The sequence below is a fragment of the Peromyscus maniculatus genome, chromosome 19, assembly GCF_049852395.1.
Source record: "Peromyscus maniculatus bairdii isolate BWxNUB_F1_BW_parent chromosome 19, HU_Pman_BW_mat_3.1, whole genome shotgun sequence".
Lineage (NCBI taxonomy): Eukaryota > Metazoa > Chordata > Mammalia > Rodentia > Cricetidae > Peromyscus > Peromyscus maniculatus.
Genome location: NC_134870.1, coordinates 58,431,596 through 58,453,005, shown reverse-complemented (window position 1 = coordinate 58,453,005; position 21,410 = coordinate 58,431,596). Strand labels below are relative to the sequence as shown.

Sequence of the window (21,410 nt, the reverse complement as noted above, 5' to 3'; positions counted from 1 at the left end):
GCTGATGGCTTCCTGGTGTGTTATCTACCCAGCATGCTCTTTTGGCTCCGTTATTTCTTAAACTCTTTGTTGACTGATTTAGTCCTCCTACCCCACCCCCGACCTCCATGGCATTACATCAGTATGGAAATGCCTTACTTTGGCATGTTAAGAGTTGCTCATCTGGGCCCGGTGGTGGTGGTGGTGGTGGTGGTGGTGGTGGTGGTGGTGGTGGTGGTGGTGGTGGTGGTGCACTTGCGAGGCAGAGACAGGTGGATCGAGGCCAGCCTGCTCTACAGTGCAAGATTCAGGACAGGCACCTAAACTACACGGAGAAACCCTGTCCAAAAAAAAAAAAAAAAGTTGCTCACCCGGATAGAGTCGAAATGACTATAGGCTTATAGTCTTTTTTAGTAAATAGCGAGCATTTACTGCATGCTTAAGGCACCCCAGACGTTGTTCTGGTTTGTCACTCTGTGGCTTATTCTACAAACCACACTCAGATTTGCAGAACTGGAAGCCAGCTCATAGTTTCGAAAGCATAGGTTAAGTGACCCTGGTGCTGTTTTACAGGCTTAACCTAAGAATTATTTAAAATAGTGGATGTGCGAGTACCCAAAGTTGAACAAGCTAGTATTCTTGTCGCTGAAAAGAAATGAGACCCCACAACAAACCTTTGGCCGGCTCATATACACATGAGTATTTTACACTTGAATATTTTTCCAAAAGGCCCTTGCGGGGCTTGGGAGATGACAGAAGACCGAAGAAACAATCGCTCCAGACGGGCGGCCGGAAGGACTCTGGCGGCTTCCTGCGTTGATTCCCGAGACGGTGCCACCGACTGGGACTTTGACCGCAGGGCGTGGGGTGGCCGGCTCCACCGCAACCACTGTGCAGCGCGCAGGCCTCGAGGTCTCCGGGCGAGCGGCTGGGTCCCCAACGGGTCCATCCTCCATTCGTGCATCACCACCAGCGTCTGGCGCGTTCTTCCTGCCGCCGCCCTGTGCAGCGACTTCCCGGAGGCGCCGCCATCCCCCGGCTGGAGGAAGGGCGCAGCCGGGCCCCGGAGGATGGCACCGGAGAGCTGAGGCCGCCGCAGCTCCGCGTAGGTTTCCATCTTTATCTCCCTCGGCTCTTCTGAGGCCTCCCGCAGCCGGCGTTCCACAATCTGGGCGCCGGCATTGGAGAGCTCCGGGTTTCTGAGATGATTGACATCTGGACTCCACTGCCCAACGCTGGGGCTGCAGCGCCAGCAGGGTCCCCCAGGGCTGCGACCGAGGTCCCAGGGAGGGTCCTAGGATCCAGGGTCTTCCCCGTGGCTTTGCTTTCATGGCTTTGCGCCCTGCAGAACTCAGGGGTAAAGTAAGGTGAAAGAGTGGGTCCTGCCGCCCGCCACATTTATACTTCAAGGTCAACTGCCGTTTCTTATTAAATGTTTGAAACTTCATGGTCCTTGTACTACAGCAAGTTAAATCTGAAGAAAAAAAAAAAAAACAGCTTTCTGGAAACATTATTCACCGAGAAAGCTGTCTTCTTGTAGGGCTATCTCAGCTACTCCCCAGACTGAAAAACAAAACAAAACAACAAAGCAAATCATCATTTTAAAAGATTACTTAAGATGTAAATATTCACAAGTAAATAGCGATTGATGAAATTGTGTTAATAATATAGTTAAGATTATAAGCAGTCAGGAGAGGTGCATTTAAGTATTACTTTTTGTGTTGTTTTGGAGGAAGTTTTTAATATTTAATGATAGTTTTGAAATTACGAATCAGTCAGGGAAGAAAAAATCTTTTGCTTTCAGTTGTAGATTGTGACGATTCGTGCGTGTTGGGTAGCATAGAACAATACCTCTATTTGTTTTATATAACAATACCTCTATTTGTTTTATATAAGCATTTTTATACCATTATTCAAACAAAACAAAACAAACCCTGTGTGTGGTGAGTGGTTTTTTGTCAGCCTGGTACAAACCTAGACGTATTTGGGAGGAGGAAATCTCGGAGGAGAAATTGCCCCCATCAGATTGGTCTGCAGGAAAGTTTGTGGGGCATTTTCTTGGCTAATGATTGATGTGGGAGGGCCCATTGAGGCACCCCTGGGCAGAAAGTGAACAAGCCAGGGTGAGAAAGTCAGCATTCCTCCATGGTCTCTGCTTCGGTTGCCTCCAGGTTGCCTGGAGTTCTTGTCTTGTTTTCCCTCAATGGACAATAACCCAGGGAATGTAAACCAAATAAGCCTGTTCCCCCCGAAGTTGCTTATGGTTATGGTGTTTATATAGAAAGCAAACTAAGACAAGTTGATTGTGGTGTGGGGAATCAAAAGTATTCTCCATTGAACTATATTCCTAGCCCTAGGAAAAAAAAAACAGGTCTTGGAATCCATAATGCCAGTCATTAATAAAAAATATTTCCGCTTTCTTGTTATTTTCACAGTCAGGTAACTTGTTGATAGTTCACTAAATAAAATTTAGTTCAGCATCAAAACACATTTTCTGTTTTATTTCAGATGACTGTGGTCTGATTTTGGAATGCAGATGCCAACTTGGGGCCTTGGTACCCAACTCAGCCTAGGAGCAGCGGTCTATAGAAGGTGAGGGGTTTATTGGCTCTCGGGAAAAACAGGGCAAGCGGGGCTCACAAAGAGTCTCTCTCTGTCTCTCTCTCTCTCTCTCTCTCTCTCTCTCTCTCTCTCTCTCTCTCTCGGTTTAAATCCAAATCCTCAGATCTTTTTAGTTAGAGTGATGACTTCCCACAGGCTTGGATCGCCTGAGTGGAGCAACCAAGAAGTTACTTCAGTTTTCTGCTTGTTTCTCTCTGAAAACTTCCCCCAAAGAGCCTCAAGGGAGGAACGCCATTACTCCCTCCTAAGGCTGAGTGAGCCTGGGTTTTCCTCTGCAGAGTTCCATATGGGATGGATGAAAAGTCATTCTGTGTACCTACTTAACAACCTTTAAACCTTTCAGTCAAAGCCAAGCACGAGTAACTTCTAACTCTTCACTTGTTGCTGTGATTGTTGTTTTGTTTTTAAGTCCTTAGTATCAGGTAATTTTGCAAGGGAGAGAGGGAGGGAGGATATATACTACACACACACACACACACACACACACACACACACACACACACACACACACACACACACACCCTGCATATCCTCTACGCTTAGGATGGAATCCCTGCTTGGCTTCACTGTATAGTCCAGGCTGGCCTTGGAATAATCCTTCTGCCTCAGCCTCCGCAGTGCTAGAATTACAGCGCCATGTCACCAGCCCTAGCTCTAACCACCTCCCCCCAAAGATGACATTATATTGGAGAGCTGATTGACATGGTACTGAGGTTTTTCTCAGGAGACTATGGAACAGCACTAGCATGCTTGCTTGTTCTCTAGTCCTTTTTTGTCTTCTTTCTCTCTGTCCGTCCTTCTTCCCTTGCTTCTAAGCCTCCTCTCATCGGATGGGTCTGCGGAGTCCGATGCTATTGTTTTTGTTTTTCCTCTGCTGAAAGAAGGTCGACATTTGACGGCAGGGATAGAGTGAGTTTTCTCCTTTGCTGTGTTGCGTGTCCCTCCGCATTGATGGCTTCCATGGTTAGTTCTTGGAGCAGAGGGGGTGGGGCCTGCTGAGTGGACTCACAGGATTGGCTGAGCTGTGTCTGAGCCTTTGCCCTGATTTTGGTGCCGGGAAGTTCGAGGTCTGCACCTTTGTGCCTGAAGCCTGCCCTCCAGCGCTCCAGCCTTCTTCCTCCTTGCTTGGTCACACCCATTAGCTCCTGAGTCACAACTGCTCAAACAGGGTTCTCTGGTGAGAGGAAGTGTGTGTAGGAGAGCAGAGATCTAGTTACCATTCTGGAATTTCATCATCTTGGGAAACACCGGAAGGAAAGCTTTTGATGAGTGTCAGCCAGGTGGGACTCCACAGCAAGGCCACACAGGTGCTGTTACATCAGCATCCTTGGTCTTGAGTCTGAAACAGGCCAGAGGGATGTCCAGATGGAGACTGCTACTTTCTCTGTGTTGGCATCGGCTCAGCACTGGCTTTACAGGGAGGAGGTGGGAGCAGGGTGGTTGCTCATCCTGTTGTCTAGGCCAGCCCTGGCTTACGTTGTTAAAGTTCCTAGGGGGGGAAAAAGCCATCCCTACATTAAACATCCTATAAGTCTCATTAATAATTGTGGAGAGTTAGAATATTGCAGACCTAGAGCCAAATTATCTTAGTCCCCTAAATAGACATTTACCTAACTCCATGTTTGACCTAATATCCCAGTGACTCTTAGGTAGATCCCTTTGGAGTATATGGTGGTTTGAATGAGAATGGCCCGGCCCCCACATTTGAATGCTTGGTCCCCGGTTAGTGGAACTGTTTGGGAAGGATCAGAGATGATGGCCTTGTTGGAGTAGATGTGGCCTTATTGGAGGAGGTGAGTCATTGGGATTAGGATTCGAGGTTTCAAAAGCCCAGGCCAGGTCCAGTCTCTGCCTGCTGCCTGCTGATCAAGATGTAAAACTCTCAGCTACTGCTCCCCTGCTGATCAGTATGTTAAACTCTCAGCTACTGCTCTAGCACCATGCCTGTCTATTTCCTCCATGGTGATCAAGGATTAATCCTCTAAAACTATAAGCAAGTCTCCAATTAAATGCTTTCTTTTTCTTTTACAAGAGTAGCCTTGGTCATGGAGTCTCTTCACATCAATAGAACAGTAACTAAGACAGAGTATAAGAACAGACAACCTGATTTCCACTAACCCCAAATCCGAGAATGTCATCAGATAACATCTGCACCTGATGTTGCCGCTGGGGTTTCCTGTCTTTTTAGTAACCCACCTACCCCCTGAGGTTCCACCAATGTATTTGAAAGTGTCTTGACTTATAATTTCTTTGTTGTGTTTCTGTGAAACTGTTACCATATTGGAGTGTGCTATGTGGAGCTCCTGGGCTGGGCTCACACATATTTGGCTCTAGAATGACCTATCTCTTATTCCTTTTGATGTGACAGTTGTGTTTTTTGCACCATCCATGCCCTGGCCTAGTTTATATTATTATTCATGCCATTGTTTGACACTTAAAGGTGTCCCTAGTTGAGAGGCAGTCTATGGAGATTCTGGTCCCTTGGCACTTGTGGTTTGGTAGAGAAAACTGAGTAGTGGAGGGTTATCAGTAAACAAGTTAAGGAGCAGGCAGCCACTGTGGCCTGCGACCTGGTGATAACGATGCTGTGGGTTCTCTCTCTCTCTCTCTCTCTCTCTCTCTTTTTTTTTTTTGGTTTTTCAAGACTGAGTTTCTCTGTGTAGCCCTGGTTGTCCTGGAACTTGCTCTGTAGACCAGGCTGGCTACAAATTCACAGAGATCCACCTGCCTCTGTCTCCTGAGAACTGGGATCAAAGGGCCTGTGCCACCACCACCTGGCATACTGTGGATTTTCTGAGAAAGGTTCCAGGAGAAGTTGATTCCACTTTGCAGGCAAGACTGCCTTAGATATTCTTTGGGGGAAAGGATGTACTTAATATTTATTATGCCTGCTATACCCTCTTTAATCAAGTGCTTAATATAAAGTATGAAGACAGAGGAAAGAGGGGCCTGGGTGTGGCTCTGTGGTTGGGTGCTTGATGAATAGAGCAGGTGGGAGATTTTTGAGTTCAATTCTCACCACCAAAACCCAAACAAAGCCTAACAGAAGTAAGAAAGTCCCCAGGGTCACCCATTTTATCTTCTCTTTTTATTCCCCATCCTTTTTTTTTTTTTTTAAACAGTCACAAAGGATTATAGCAGAAGCTTCTCATTTCTCCATTTTTCAATTCTGCAACCATTTGTTAACTTTGGACAATGGTTCCAAGTATGTATTCGCTCACTTGTTTTCTTTTTCTTTTTTGTATTTAGACAGGATTTCACTTTGTAGCCCCAGCTGGCCTGGAACATACTATGTAGACCAGGTTGGCCTCAAACTCACAGAGATCTACCTGCTTCTGCCTTCTGAATGTTTGGATTAAAGGTGTGCACCACCACACCTGGCCTCTCTTTATTTTTCTTTGGATAAGGTGTTTTTTTATCTATCTATCTATTTATTTATTTTTGTTTTTCCAGACAGGATTTTCTCTGTGTAGTTTTGGTTCCTGTCCCAGATCTCACTCAGCAGACCAGGCTGGCCTTGAACTCACAGAGATCTGCCTGGCTTTGCCTCCTGAGTGCTGGGATTAAAGGTGTGCACCACCACCACCATGGCCCGTCTGGATAAGGTTTTCAAAGTCCTTCATCCTCTGCATTATGACTCAGTGCACTGTGAAATGAGCCAGGCACTTTGATTTCTATGCTGTGGGTGTGAGTAGTCCTAAAGCCCGGAGTTCACAGAGACAATTGTTGATCCTCCTCTAGCACTGTGTGTGTTCATGATTCTGTGCCTACAAACCAATACAGTCCTGGGTTCATGTCTAAAAGCCAACCGCACAGACATGTTGTTGTTACCTTTCTCTGTTAGTTCAGTTGGGATCCCTGGTCACTGTTGTCCATGGACTCACTTCCTATGGTGGCTTCTCTGATGCCCAGGCTCTCTGTGGCCTGCAGGCCATTGTCTTTCTCACCCAATCATGAGCACATGCTGAGGAATTCTGAAGTGTCTAGAATGAAGCTCAAATCATACCTCAGGGCATCTTTTCACCAACTTGGATGTCTCAAAAACCTGCTTCCTATACAGGATGCAAGGTTACCCAGGAGTCAGGATGAGCACAGAAATGTTCTAAATGTCCTTCAGAAAATCCCTGGTACATTGGGGTCATGTGAAAGAAGGACATCTGGACTTTGAAGACTAATTTGTAGGGCAAAACATCTTTGTGGAAACATGCCAATCATGTCTCCGGGATTTTTCTTTCCTTCTTCCTTGTAGGTATAACGAAGGGCTGGGCCCGTCTCCACCACCCTCCTCAGGCTTCTACAGTGGGTTCTTGATGAACTTGGTCGTCTTCTGCCAGCAACTCCTGGGCAGGAGACATGGCTCTGGACATCAGATGGGGACGGAGAAGACAGAACTTCCACCCACTGAGCAGAGCGTTGCTGCTGAAACTCACAGTCATTATCATCTCCGTGCTTCTGTTTTGTGAATATATCATCTATTACATAGTCATCTTTCGGTGCCGATGGCCTGAGGTGAAGACGCTAGCTCATGGTGATAGGCAGGAGCCGGTGCTGAAGGCCATGTTTCTGGCTGACACTCACCTGCTTGGGGAAATACGAGGCCACTGGCTGGACAAATTACGGAGGTAAGAGGTGAAGGGGGAAATCCTTCTGGAATTCTGTAGACAGAAAGGCATGGCCCTGACCCCACGGGTCAGCCAGGAAGCTTCTGGTGATAGCTGCATTTCCTTCTAAGGTCACACAGGGGATTTTGAATTTTCTTCTACTAATTATTAAGCACGTATTATACGCAGAGCCCTGTAATTAGGGCATGGTCTGGGCTGCTGACTAGTTCTGGGAGTTTGGCAAGACTCTAAGTCCTGCCTCCTTGTCAATCACTGGGTCATAGTACCGGAAACCTCATAGCTGTGTGGAGAAGGCACCCACACAGGCTCCAGGATGTGAGAGTGGACCCTGGGCAGGAGGGTGCAGATCTGCATCGGGTTCCCTTTCATCTTGGTGGTGTGTGAGTCTGAGCACATTGGGTTTTTGGCTCCTCTGGGTAGCCATAGGCATGAGGCAGGTATGTGCCTGTCTTCCCGAGGATGAGTAAGGTCTTACCTCTTCAACTCTGACCTGCTCCAGCTTCATCCGTTTTTTTTTTTTTTCCCACCAGTAAGCTTTCCTTGTTCTCTATTTTGAAGGGAGGTAAAATACACAATACATACTAACATCTATCTGCTTTTACACAGACTCACAGTGGCTTTTTTTCTTTTCTTTTTCTTTTTTTTTTTTCCGAGACAGGGTTTCTCTGTGTAGCTTTGGTGCCTGTCCTGGATCTCGCTCTGTAGACCAGGCTGGCCTCGAACTCACAGAGATCCGCCTAGCTCTGCCTCCTGACTGCTGGGATTAAAGGTGTGCACCACCGCTGCCTCGCCCACAGTGGCTTTTTGATTTTCAGACTGCTGTGCAGTCGTCCCTGATATCCACCTCCAGATGTTTTCCTTGTACTGCAGCTGTACCCACGAAGCACCAACTCCTCACTTTCTTCTCTTGTCTCTGGAAGCCGTCATTGTGCTTCCTGTCCCTGTGAACCTCGCTTCAGCAGACATCACATACAAAGAGGAGCCACGCACGCGGCATTTCATTCTGTGACTAGCTTACTTCACTTAGCGGAATGTTCTTCAGGGTGTACCCATGTTGTAGCACACGCCAGGATTTCATTCCTTTAGAAAACAAACCATATTCCCTTGTTTGGACCTCATATTTTTGTTTGCTATTTGAGACAGAGACTTACTCCGTAGCCCAGGCTGGCCTTAAACTCACTATGAAGCTCAGGTTGGCCTTGTCTTTGGGGCACATCCGTCTTTTAAGGGTTGGGATTACAGGTTCAGCTCGGACCACATTTTAAAAAGTCGTTCAGTGGGCAGACAATGGAGCTGGCTACTGCGACAGGAGCATTGATGGGGCTCTTACCAGCAGGCCACTGGTGACCCTGCCGCTGTTCCTTATCTTAGCGCTCTTTCGCTGAGACAAATACCGGACACACGTTAAAAGGAGAAAGTGTTTGATTTGGTTAACGGCTGCAGGCGCTCAGTTCAGCAGTGCTTTTCTCTCATGTTCCTGGCCATGAATGAGGCAGAGTGTCCTGGTGGAGACAGAGAGCAGAACTGCTCAGCTCACTGTGGACAGAAAGCAGAAAGAGGGACAGGAAGGTGCCAAGAACAAGGTCCTCACTGACCTGTTCCTTCCAGCTAGGTCACGCCTCCCAATAATGCCGCCATACTGTGAATCCACTCTGGACTTGGCGCATCGGTGATGTTAAAACCCTTAGGGTCCAGTCACTTCCAAAGCCCGTCAATGGGCAACCAAGCCCGGCACATGGGAGCCCTCAGGGCACATTACAGACCCAACTGTGACTCTCCTCACCCACAGCTTAGTTGTCTTCGAAAGTGGGAGCATTCTTTCAAGAGGCGGTGTCCTCAGAAGGCTGCAGGTGTGGGTGACCTGGGGTTGGCAGAGTGGGCAGGATGTGTGACGTTCCCAGCCAGGGTGAAAAGGCAGGAGGAAGGAAGAAGAGTGAGGGGCTGCCCGGTCTTCCTATGAAGGGCTCTGGCCAATGGAGGCATGAGCTAGACAGGCAGAGGGAGGCTAGAGTGCCCAGGCTTTGTCTGGGGCTTCCGAAGGTCAGTCCCGCCGGGTAGTTTCCCGTTCCTCTGCGGTTGTGCTGATGTTCTTCTCCCACAGAGCTGCCTCTGGCTCTGGAATGACAAACCTCTGAGGAGTGATGTATACTCAATTTTTGGGGTCTAAAAAAACCTACTCCGATTAAAAAAACAAAACAGAACTTTTATTTCCGTACGGCAGGATGCAACGTTTCTCTTTAGAGGGGAAGCACCCTGGAGCAAGCCAGGAGGATGAGGGAAGGTGGGGGATCCTTACTTAGGAGGTCCCTACAGGAGCTGGAGTTGGTGAGGGGAAGGGAGGAGCTGACCGAGGAGCCTGGCGCTTCCTGAGGGCCTGCATTGTACTGTCACTGTCCAATGCCATCTAAGTCAATCCTGTCATGGACCCTGGAAAGTGGGTCTTTCCATTTTTTTTAAAAAAGATTTTATTTATTTATTTAATGTATATGAGCGCTCTATCTGCATGTGCTCCTTTCTTCCAGAAGAGGGCATCAGATCCTACTGTAGATGGTTGGGAGCCACCATGTGGGTGCTGGGAATCGAACCCAGGTCCTCTGGAAGAGCAGCCCATGCTCTTAACCACTGAGCCATCTCTCGAACCCAGGTCCTCTGGAAGAGCAGCCCATGCTCTTAACCACTGAGCCATCTCTCGAACCCAGGTCCTCTGGAAGAGCAGCCCGTGCTCTTAACCACTGAGCCATCTCTCCAGCCCCAAGGGTTCTTTCCATTTAAAATAAATTAAAATTTTTTTGAGACAGTCTTTCTATGTGGTCCACATTAGCCTTGAACCCGTGATCTTCCTGCCTCTTCCTCCCAGTACCAGGATGACAAGAGCGCACTACCATGCTGGCAATGCTTTTTTTTTACATTGCTAAGGAAGAAATTGGGAATTAGAGTGGGAATATTCTCTCCCCCCCCCTCTCTTTCTCTCTCTCTCTAATTTTTCGAGACAGGGTTTCTCTGTGCAACAGTCCTAGTTGTCCTAAAACTCGATTTGTAGACCAGGCTGGCCTCGAACTCACAGAGATCTACCTGCCTCTGCCTCCCGAGTGCAGGGATTAAAGGCATGCACCACCACTGCCCAGGCGAGGTGTTTAATTTTAATTGGGCATGTTAATTAGGTGAGCCGAGGGGGCTTTTGATTGCTGGACTTCAATACTTTGATAGCTGGACCTTGGCAGTCAGCCCCAGGAGGAGGCAGTGGCCAGATAAAGGAATGACCTTGGTGATGAGCTTGGTGATGTGATCTAAGGTTTTTAGCAAGGCCTGCCAGGGCCATGTTTGCTATGTCTGCTATACCCAGGTTGGCCAGAGTCCCTTCAGGAACCCCTGGAACTGGAGTTACAGACATGAGCTGCCATGTGGGTGATGGGAATTGAACCCAGGTCCTCTGGAACAGCAGCCAGTGCTCTTAATCACTGAGCCATCTCTCCAGCCCTAGGAGTTGGGCTTAAGCCATTGCCTGTCAGATAGCACACCCTAGATGCTGTTCCTGGTGCCGGTGAACTCACCTGGAGGGTGATCACCGATGTCCGGGATGGACTGGATTTACTGTTGTTCTTTGTTTCCCTGGAACTCTGAGGTTTAGGTCTGTTTTGAGAAGGGAAGCCTGAGTTGAGCTTGAAGCTCTGTAGAGTCTGCTTGCCTAACACCACAAAAACAGAAACAAAAACCAGAAAGAGTCTTAGGCTGCAAGTATGGTGTAAACCTTCCGGGCCTCTCTGCAAGCTATGTTAAATCCTTTCAATCTTTGGAGTTCTCTTGGTGGACTGGTGGCTTCGGGGCATTTTTTTGGTGGGGGGGGCGGGGAAGGGCAGCCTAAAATTCCCTAAATTCGATCAGATGCTCACCAATTGGTTGTTCCAAAGCTGAGGGTTGGAAATCAAGATTAGACCCACAGGAGACAGAGAACAGGATCATTTAATTCTCTTTATTTGCTTTTGCGATTTATTTAATTAATTAACTTACTTATTTTGTAGCAGGCTCTCTCACTATGTAGCCATGGCTAGTCTGGAACTTGCTATGTAGACTAGGCTGACCCTAAACTCACAGGGATCTGCTTTCCTGTTTCCCCGAGTGCTGGGATTAAAGATAGGCACTGCCACACCAGGCTAACTCACCTTCTAAATGACTGAGAAGGCCCAGGTAGCTTCCTTCACCCAAGACACGGACTGATGCTTTACTTTTTCTCAAGGGAGTGGCAAATGGAGAGAGCCTTTCAGACAGCTCTGTGGTTGCTGCGACCAGAAGTCGTCTTCATTTTGGGGGACATCTTTGATGAAGGGAAGTGGAGCACCGCCCAGGTAGGATCTGGGTTCTAATTCTGCCTCAAGGATTCACTTTGGCAGCCCAGGCAGTCCATGAAGTTCTAGTGGCTTGGGGCTGGGAGCTTTTCTTCATTCTGATGATGGGAATGCATGGTCCTATGGCCAGGGATGTTGCTCACCAGTGGAGGGGGTGCTTAGCATGTGTGGCGTCCTTAGTTTGGTCCCTAGTCCCCAAATATAGTCTATCTTGAAGATGCTCAGGGTTTTTTTGCTCAATGCTGGTCCTGCATTAGGTCATCTAATTTTTTCTTATCTATGTAGGAAATGTGTGGTTAGGTTGCCATCACTTATATAGTTGGAACATAGTCTTATTACCTTCTGGAGAAAAGTACAAATAGGCAAGATGATGCTACTTCCCCTTTCCTGGAATTACAGGATACACGCAGAGATGCACATTTACCTTCATACTCCTTTCTTCCTTTGGTGGCATGGGGGGTCGAACCCAGTGTGTGCTAGGCAGGCACTCTGCCCCTGAGCTATAGTCCAGACCCTAACTTTATCCCACATCACTGTACATCATGGGAATTAGTTACTCGCCATTGTCCTCTGTTCGCCTTTCTCCTGAGTGAGAGTTGCAGAAGGAGCCACAGGGACCTGGTGTGAGATTCCCCGCACTCAGGGCCTGAGACCACTGCCAGGTGGCTGTCAGAGTACTCTCCTTATTAAAACAAATGAGATTCTCAAAACAAATGAGAAGGAGTGTTCTCGATGTTGATTAAAAAATATTCAGCTACTAATATTTTTTTTGAGGAGGGATTTTTTTTTTTGATTCTCTGTGACTTTCACATCATGCATCCCAATCCCATTCATCTCCTCCTCCCTTCATATCCACCCTCTGCAACCTCCCCCGCAAGTAAAATAAAATTGAAAACAAAAACCCCAAAGCAAAAACAACTAAACTAACATACGAGAAAAAAAAAGTCTCGTCATGGAAGCTGTAGTGTGACACAGTGAGTCACACAGTGTACCCTTTAATCCATGCCTTTTTACTTGCAAGTGTTCATTGCAATGAGTCTTTGGTCTGGTTTGAGGCCTCTGGCTTCTGCTGGGCCCTCACTGGGACTCTACTTGGATATCCTGTTGTCCTGTGCTATGGAGATCCTGCCGCTTTGGATCTGCAGGTCCAGCCCCTTCACATGCTCCAGCAGTTTAGAAGGGGTTTTTCTTGGGAAGTAGTCACAAATGCATTGACATCTGCCGAAACAGCCCAAAAGCTGTTAAAATCTCAAGGGCTGGAGAGATCTCAGCGGGTAAAGGCACTTGACTGCCGAGCCTGCCGACCACAGGGTACAAAGAATGACTCTGACACAAATAAGCACATAACTGAAATGAAAAATAACTTTAAAGAGGTCCTGGATTAGCTACAAACCTATTGTCTAAACTGCTGTAATGTTTCTTATAAGGTAACCTCCAATTAAACATGAGGGAACAGAAATGCCAATGGTTCTCAACCTTTTTAACGCTGCTCATTTGATTACAGCTCCTCATGCTGTGGTGACCCCAACATAAAATTATTTTCGTTGCTACTTCATAACTGTAATTTTGCTACTGTTGTGAATTGCAGTGTAAATATTTTTTGGAGATAGAAGGTTGCCAAGGGGGTTGAGACTCACGGGTTGAGGACCACTGGAAATGCTATATGCAAAAGCAGCTAGCTACACAAGAGTTTAGCTTTGTGTTGCTGTTGTACATTATTAGCAATAGCTCAAGATTTTTAAGTTTTTTATTCTGATTTCATGTCATTCTAACTTTAAACATCTTTTTAAATGAACCTTTATAACTATATTGATGGACTCTATCTGCTTATTTCGTTAGGTAATGCTATATTTAAATTTTGTTATTTTTAAATTTAATTTTGAGTTCATACATTATACTTTCATCACAGTCTTTCCCAGCTCCCAACTCCTCCCGACCCAAATTCACGTTCTCTCAAAAAACAAAAACAAAAGAAAAAGCCACTAAAAACCATGGAGTCCAGTTTGTGTTGGCCAACTGCTCCTGAGCGTGGGGCCTGCCCTGGAGTGTGGTTGGTATTCCCAGTCCCTCCATTGAAGAAAAGTGATTTTCCCTCTCTTAGCAGCTGTCAATTGTGACGGACGCCTTGGCTAGCGGTGGGACTTCCCCTCCTTGGGGCTGGGAGTTTTGTCTGGCTTGAGTTGGTGCAAGTCGTGTTTGCACTGTCACAGTCTCTGTGAGTGCAAAGGCGCATGTGTCCCGTTGTCTCTGGAAAGAGCTTTCCCCTGAAATCTGTCCACCACCCCTGCCTCTTACCGTCTTTCTATCTCTCCTTCCATGGTGAGCCTTGAGGGGAGGGCTGAGTCCTCCAACGCCCCCCCCCCTTTTCTGCACACTGTCCCGTGGTGGGTCTCTGTTAATCCCCACCTACTGCAAGAAGCAGCTTCTCTGCTGAGGGCTGAATGGTGCCTGAGCGTCGGCATGGCGATGTCATGAAGGCTGACTTGATTGCCCTGTTCATTTAAATTTCCCACTGGGCCTGGCTCTGTTCTCCTAACAGTCCAGATCCAAGACAGTTCCCAAACTGGGTCCTTCATGATCTCCAGGGGTCGTGAAAGAAAGTATTTGAGGGGTGACAGTTAAAATGCTCTAAGTACCACATGAGAAGTATTGAAGTGGGGCAGAATAGAAATGGAGGTGAGGGCTGGGCTGATGGCTCAGAGGTTAAGAGCACTGGCCACTCTTTCAAAGGATCCGGGTTCAATTCCTAGCACCTCCATGGCAGTGCATGAATGTCTGTAAACTCCAGTTCCAGGGGATCTGGCATCCTCACACAGACATACATGCAGGCAAAACCCCAATGTATATAAAAAACAAATCTTTAAAAAATTTAAAAAGAGAGAGGGGGGCGGAAATGGACCCCTGAAATACATGGTGGAAGGAAAAAACTGACTCTTGGAAGTTGTTCCTGACCACTACATGTGTGCCTTGGCATGTCTCGGTCTCTGTCTCTGTTTCTCTCTCACTCACACACTGAATAAATAAATATGAAAAAAGAAAGGCAGGTGAATTAAGGGGAGCTGTGAAGGGAACCCCACTGTATTTATTGTATATTTCTTTTCTTTCTTTCTTTTTAATGTGTATGCAGTGCCTTTGGAGGCCAGGAGAGGGTGTTAGATCCTCTGGAGCTGTAGCTGCAGGACATCTTAAGCTGCTATGAGGGTGCTGGGAATCAAACCCAGGACCTCTGCAAGAGCAACAGAGTCATCCCTTCAGTTGAAAGGACCAACAGATGCCATAACAGGCTGCTCAGACTTCTCTCAGAGATCAGGCCTCAGTTTCAGTTCCCTGAGACTTGAGCAAGCAGTTTCTGGGAGGGCTGTGAACAAAACACATAGTCCTTGCAGTAGCCCCCTTTCTGCACGTATTCTGACTGCTCAAGGTTCAGCCAGTTGTTTACTGTCTGGGACCCCTCACCAATTTAGAGCTATGTGCATGGGTCAAGGACAGAGCCTGGGCCACGGAGTCAGCCCCCACAGTCAGTAGGTGCTAGGCCAGCCAGCCTCCACGGCAGCTCAAGGACAAAGCCTGGGACTTGTCCAGGCCTGCCCCAAAATGGTAACTGTAACTCCCAACTAACCCTAGCCAATTAAAAGTTACTAACATGATTGCCACTCGCATAAACCAATCCCGAGTCTGTTGCTATGTAGCCTGTAAACCCCAAAACCCCCACTTGCTTTACTCCCTATAAATAACTCTGCCCCCTTGCTTCCTCAGGGTCTCTCCTGCTCTGCTGCGTCAGACGGATGGAGAGGCCCAAGTTAACTGGCAGTTAAAAGACTCTTTGCTTTTGCCTCAGATTTGGTCTCCCAGTGGTCTTTGGGGGGACCCTGGGTACAACACAGTAACCTTTGTCAGACACTTAAAACTGACAAAATCAGGGAACATTGACATAAGACTTGTATCCCTCGGAGCTCTCAAATGTGAGCGTTAAAGCGGTGAGCGGATCACCCTTGCTTATGTTCAGGACGCACTTGACCTTTGCAATGAATCCTATTGTGCTGGCTAGGTTTGTCAACTTGCCACACACTATCGAGACGCGTGGGAAGAGGGGACCTCCTTGAGAAACTGGCCCTGGGAGCATTTTCTTGATTGCTAATCCAGGGAGGAATGTCTAGTTTGCTGTGGGCAGGTACCACCCCATCAGGGCAGGCCATCCGGGTTGTCTAAGGAAGGTAGCTGAGCCTGGGGACAAGCCAGTAATCATTGTTCCTCTGTGGTCTCTCTTCAGTGTCTGCCTCCAGCTTCCCGCTGTGAGTTCCTGTTTCAGCTTCCCCTGGTGAATGACTGTGCCCTGTAAATTAAAATAAGCCCATTCCTCCCCAGGTTGCTTTTGGTGAGTGTTTTCTTACAGCCAAAGCAAACCTGGACACCCACCAACACTGTCCTATCATCACGAAATTTTTGAATAGTAGACCTCATAAACTACCTTATAACTTCACTCACAAAAGGAAATCTCTGTTTTTGTTTTTGTTTTTTAATTTTTGTTTTTGACACAGGGTCTAGCCTGAAACTCACTCTATAGACCAGGTTGGCTTAAAACTTCAACTAACAGGTGATCCTCCTGCGTCTGCCTCTGGAATGTTGGAATTACAAGCATGGGCCACCATGCCTGATGCTGGAAATTCTTCAAGATGAGGAAATACATAAGCTAGCTTGTGTTTATCACATCTGATTTTAAAACTTCATCTTTGAGCCTTGTTACAAATCACATCTTTGAACAGCGTGACTTTAAAAGTTACAAAACCATGCATAAAGCTGTCAGGTCACTTGGAAATCTTCCCCTCAATGCTTTCTCTTAAATCTAAAATGTGGACACTTAATAAACCTAACACTGCAAGGGAGTGGTGGTGGTGGTGGTGGTAGTGGTGGTGGTGGTGGTGGTGGTGGTGGTGGTGGTGGTGGTGGTGGTGGTGGTGCACGCCTTTAATTCCAGCACTTGGGAGGCAGAGGCAGGCGGATCTCAGTGAGTTCAAGGCCAGCCTGGTCTACAAAGCAAAGTTTCAGGATAGCCAGGAATGTTATACAGAGAAATCCTATCTCAAAAGAAAAAAAAATCAGAAAACAAAACAAAACTTAACTCTACTTCCCATGACTCTTCCCGAAATTCTTTTCTGTGTCATAAGTCACTATCCTGGCTTCCCTGAGTGTGGAGTCCCTTAGTGGAAAATTCCTCAGCTAATTGTAGCGAATTCTACTGCATTTACCACAGCTGCTAACAGATGTCTTGTAAAAAGAATTAAAACTTGGCCTCTCAGTGGTGGCGCACACCTTTAATCCCAGCACTTGGGAGGCAGAGGTAGATGGATCTCTGGGTTCAAGATCAGCCTGGTCTACAGAGCAAGTTCCAGGACAGCCAGGGCTACACAGAGACACCCTGCCTGTAAAGACCAAACCAAACAAAAAAACTTTGTCTTGGTGTGGAGGAGGGGCTGCCCTCTCCAGCCAAAACAGGATCCTGGGTTTGCCAGAGGGAAGAGGGGTCGGGGCTCTCAGCTGTGGCTCTTGTTCCCTTAGGCCTGGGCAGACGATGTGCAGCGGTTTCAGAAGATGTTCAGGCACGGCAGCCATGTGCAGCTGAAGGTGATCATTGGCAATCATGATGTTGGCTTCCACTATCAGTAAGTAGTGTGTGGAAGAATCGAGCCCCCAGAAAGTTTCCTCAGCCATTAGTTATTTTAAAGTTGCTAAAACTTTGGGGAAAGCTGTATTTGTGTTTTTTGTTTTTTTTTTTTTTGGTTTTTTGAGACAGGGTTTCTCTGTGTAGCTTTGCACCTTTCCTGGAACTCACTTGGTAGCCCAGGCTGGCCTCGAACTCACAGAGATCTGCCTGGCTCTGCCTCCCGAGTGCTGGGATTAAAGGTGTGCGCCACCACCGCCCGGCTGCTGTATTTGTGTTTTACTGAAGAAATTCGTTTTCCTTCAAAGATGGGAGTTCTGAAATAGAGGCTCCTTAAGGAATTAAAAAAAAAAAATCTTGGCATATTTACACCCTCCACAAATATCTGGCATGAATGAGTTGTATGTGCCATGACAAGAATCTAACTTAAAATGTAATTAATTCATTTTATTTATTATTTTTTTGAGACAGGGTTTCACTGTGTAGCTCAGGCTTGGAACTCACTATGTAGACCAGGCTGACCCCAAACTCTACCTGCCTCTGCTTCCAAGTGATGGGATTAAAGACATCACCACGCCTGGCTATTTTTGTTTCTGTGTTTTGAGACTCAGTCTTACTATATAGTTCAGGGGGCCCTCAAACTTGTATTCCTTCTGCATTCAAGCTCTAGATGAAAATGTACACTTAACATCAGTCTTGGAAGTCAGACTATAAGTCCACATACCCTTTGCTAGCTCACACTGTAGTGTGCTCTGATGCTTATGTGCTAGTCATTTAAGTACTTTCTGTATACTAAGGTCTCTCTTTTTCATGTCCTGTTGTTTACTGCTCCACTGAGGTGCTAGGGAATTAAGTAACTCACCCTCCCCTCACGATAAGCAGTGGACCTGACCTTTGAGCCTCAATTGCCTGAGACCACTAATGCCAGATTGTCGAAGTTACTTTTCATGTTCACGGTAACTCCACGGTGCTAAGACAGCTTGACCTGAAAAGTGTTTCTTTTTACAATTGGATACAGGATGAGTAAATACAGAATAAAACGATTTGAGAAAGTGTTCGGCTCGGAAAGGCTGTTTTCTTGGAAAGGAGTTAAGTGAGTATTAGCTATGAATTCTTATGAAACTTTTTTTTTTTTATGAGGTGCTGGGGGTGAAGCCCAGAGCCTGAGACCCTTCCACTGAACTGTGCCCCCAGCTCAAATCCATTGTTATTCAAAGGTGGTTGCCATACGGTCAGACCCATGTCCTGTGTTACCTGGTGCCTGTTGATGGTCACTGTGGGAATTGACAGATGGGAAACTTGGACCCACCCACAAAGAACATATCAGTCTATGACTCCGCCCATTTACGGTGGGCGTGGCATTCTGTCTGCACTGTCCCAAGTGTTAGGCATCCAGCAGCCCACTTTGTCGAGATGCTTCTGTGGCTCTTTTTGTTTTGCTTTTGCAGACAGGGATTTGCTATGTTGTCCATGCTGTGGCAAACTTCTGAGCTGGAACTGTAGGTGCATGCCACTGTGTACATTGTGAAGCACCTTCTCATTTGGCCCAAATGTATTTGTACCATTTGACAAGGGCCACTCTGATAGGGATGATGTCCTGGCATTTGGTGCCAAGTGTGTCCACTTTCTATAGCTCTATCTGCCTTCTGAGTTCATCAGCCTTGACCTTTAAAAGAGCAGCCTAGCCTTAGTCTGGTCACTGGATACTCCCCACCCCCACGAGGCCATAAGCAGGGCCACTCTGAACCTTTTCTATGTTGTTGGTAGTACAACCTCCGAGACTGTGTGCCCTGCTCGAGTGAGTCCACACAGTGGAGGGAACCTCTTCTTTTTTAGTTCTGTCCCTCTGTGGCCCCAGAACTCTGCGGATGGTGATGCAGTGAGACCATCTCTGTAAGGAGCTGGTGATGGGAGTATCTTGGATTTTCCATCAGAACTCCTCTTTCATAACCCTGCGGGGGGTGGGGAGTGGGGGGATAGGGGGGTGGGGGGGGTAGAGGGTGGTCTCTCCAGCAACACCGTCCTCTTCTGTATAGCCATGGACTGATGTCACTGAGTGACGTCTGCCTAACCGTAGTAGCGCTTCAGAATTTATGCATGCTCACCAGATTTCAGGCCACCTCAGCTCCCTGTACCAAAAACAGTTTATATTTTAAGCAGTTTGCTGACAAGCACCTTTCCCATGCCCAGGTGCTATGTGTACAGGAAATAAAAGCGTATTTTCATGGGAGTCCATACAAATGTGACAGAGGTAGAGGCTAGCCAACCTTGACCTTACTCTCCCGGTTAGGGGTTATCGAAGCCCACTTTAGCACCCATGCGCACTTGGCCCTGAGCATCCCTTGCTGCGGGTGTGTCTGTGAGCTTCGAGGTCCACTTTAGAGTTTGTTGTTTCACTAACCCTTCACCATAGGCTTCCTGGTCTTCCCCCCACCTGCACACGCGAGACACAGGCTCAGGAGCTTGCCCCAGGACACACTTCCCACTGGATGCTCGATTGAGTGGTAGTCAGACCCCACGGCTTCTGTCTTGTAGGATTTCCTGCAAGTTACAGATTGGTCCTTTCTTTGATGTGGGGCAAGAGAAGCAAGCCCCGCTTCATCGTATCTGGGATCTAATGCTGTTTTTGTTTTGTCAATATTAACTAGTAATTAGTTTAGCTGGGAGTAAGCTGCTCTTGGGGCTTGTTTCATGACACCACGGACGTGTAATGTTGTTTCCATGGGGACAATGGGAAGAGAGGCTCACACGTGAGTCCGGTGGCCTGACCTTCTGCCTGCTCCTGTCTGCCTCAGTTTTGTGATGGTCAACAGCGTCGCGATGGAAGGGGATGGCTGTAGCATCTGCTCTGAAGCGGAAGCCGAGCTCAGAGAGATTTCTCGGAAACTGAATTGCTCGCGAGAGGTAGGAGACCTTGGAACAGCATAGGCCTCTGCGCTCATGTCTTCCCAAGGTGCCCCAGTCGCGCGCCCTGGCTGTTAGTCACCCAGCTCCCCTTCCCTGGCCGGCGGGGAAGCACTGGGGTTTGCCGGGTTAACAGGGTGACTTCTGACCAGCAGGTGCAGGGATCCAGCCGGTGTGAAGGTGAGCAGCGGCTCCCCTTTTCCGCCCCCGTGCTGCTGCAGGTGAGTTGGGGGAGGAAGTCCAGTCCAGCCAGCCAGCCACGCCTCTGACAAAATCACTGATGCCACGTTTATCTTGGACAGCACTACCCGCTCTATCGGGCCAGCGATGCTAATTGTTCTGGGGACGATGCGGCACCCCCAGAGGAGAAGAACGTCCCCTTCAAGGAGAAATACGATGTTCTTTCTCGGGAGGCCTCACAAAAGGTGTGTGGTGACATGACCTCATGCCAGGGTCACGTGGGGACAGCGGAGTGAACACCCAGGGCCTTTGTGGTCACTAGCTGCAGGAAGGGGAGGGCTTTGACACCCTCTCAGATTTCAGCTCAATCGCTTTGTTCCTTTTTTCTTCTTTGGTAGATCCACTATTTCCTAGTCTCAATTAAAATTACATTCTTGGCTAGTTTTTTTTTTTTTTTTCTTTCCCTGAGACAGGGTTTCTCTGTGTAGTATTGGTGCCTGTCCTGGATCTCGCTCTGTAGACCAGGCTGGCCTCGAACTCACAGAGATCTTCCTGGCTCGGCCTCCCGAGTGCTGGGATTAAAGGCATGTGCCACCACCATCCGGCCCCTTATTATTATTATTATTATTATTATTATTATTGTTATTATTAAGAGATTTTATGTGCGCTGATGTTTTGCCTACATGTGTTTCTGAGTGAGGATGTTGGATCCTCTGGAACTAGAGTTATATAGACAGTTGTGAGCTGCTATGTGGGTGCTGGGAATTAAATCCGGGTCCTCTGATGAAGCTGTCAGTGTGCTCTTAACTGCTGAGCCATCTCCCCTAATCTCTTAACGGCCAGCCCCTGCTCCACTCATATTTACATTAAATGCTTTTAAATCGACTTAAATGAATTGAGTGTAAATTAAATTTAGAGTCCAATTTGGGGGGATTTTAACTAGCAGTGCACTTTCTCAAATATGTATATTTAAGAAAAGTACATATAAACAGTAGCATCCGTGTATTATACTAATAGAAATATATTAAAATGCAAAAACATATAAATATGAAATGTAAATACAAATTTACGTTTTAAATATAAATGTATTTGTGGAAAATG

At 47.2% G+C, this 21,410-nt stretch overlaps 1 protein-coding gene across 5 annotated transcripts in view; it reads left to right on the top strand.

Moving 5' to 3' along the window:
* The window catches only part of Mppe1 (metallophosphoesterase 1), a 32,508-nt gene that overhangs the window by 8,773 nt on the left and 2,325 nt on the right, over nt 1–21,410 (top strand). For 2 of the 5 annotated variants that reach the window (XM_076555397.1, XM_076555398.1), the window contains exons 3-10: nt 2,488–2,571; nt 6,851–7,223; nt 11,458–11,566; nt 17,123–17,226; nt 18,244–18,318; nt 20,021–20,129; nt 20,285–20,350; nt 20,432–20,554. In XM_076555397.1, the coding sequence (XP_076411512.1) occupies nt 6,955–7,223; nt 11,458–11,566; nt 17,123–17,226; nt 18,244–18,318; nt 20,021–20,129; nt 20,285–20,350; nt 20,432–20,554 (855 nt within the window). In that variant the 5' untranslated portion in view covers nt 2,488–2,571; nt 6,851–6,954. Of the gene's footprint in view, nt 1–944; nt 1,085–2,487; nt 2,572–6,850; nt 7,224–11,457; nt 11,567–17,122; nt 17,227–18,243; nt 18,319–20,020; nt 20,130–20,281; nt 20,351–20,431; nt 20,555–21,410 lie in introns of those variants that run through there. The other 3 variants (XM_042263959.1, XM_042263957.1, XM_042263958.2) reach the window with 3 other exon arrangements.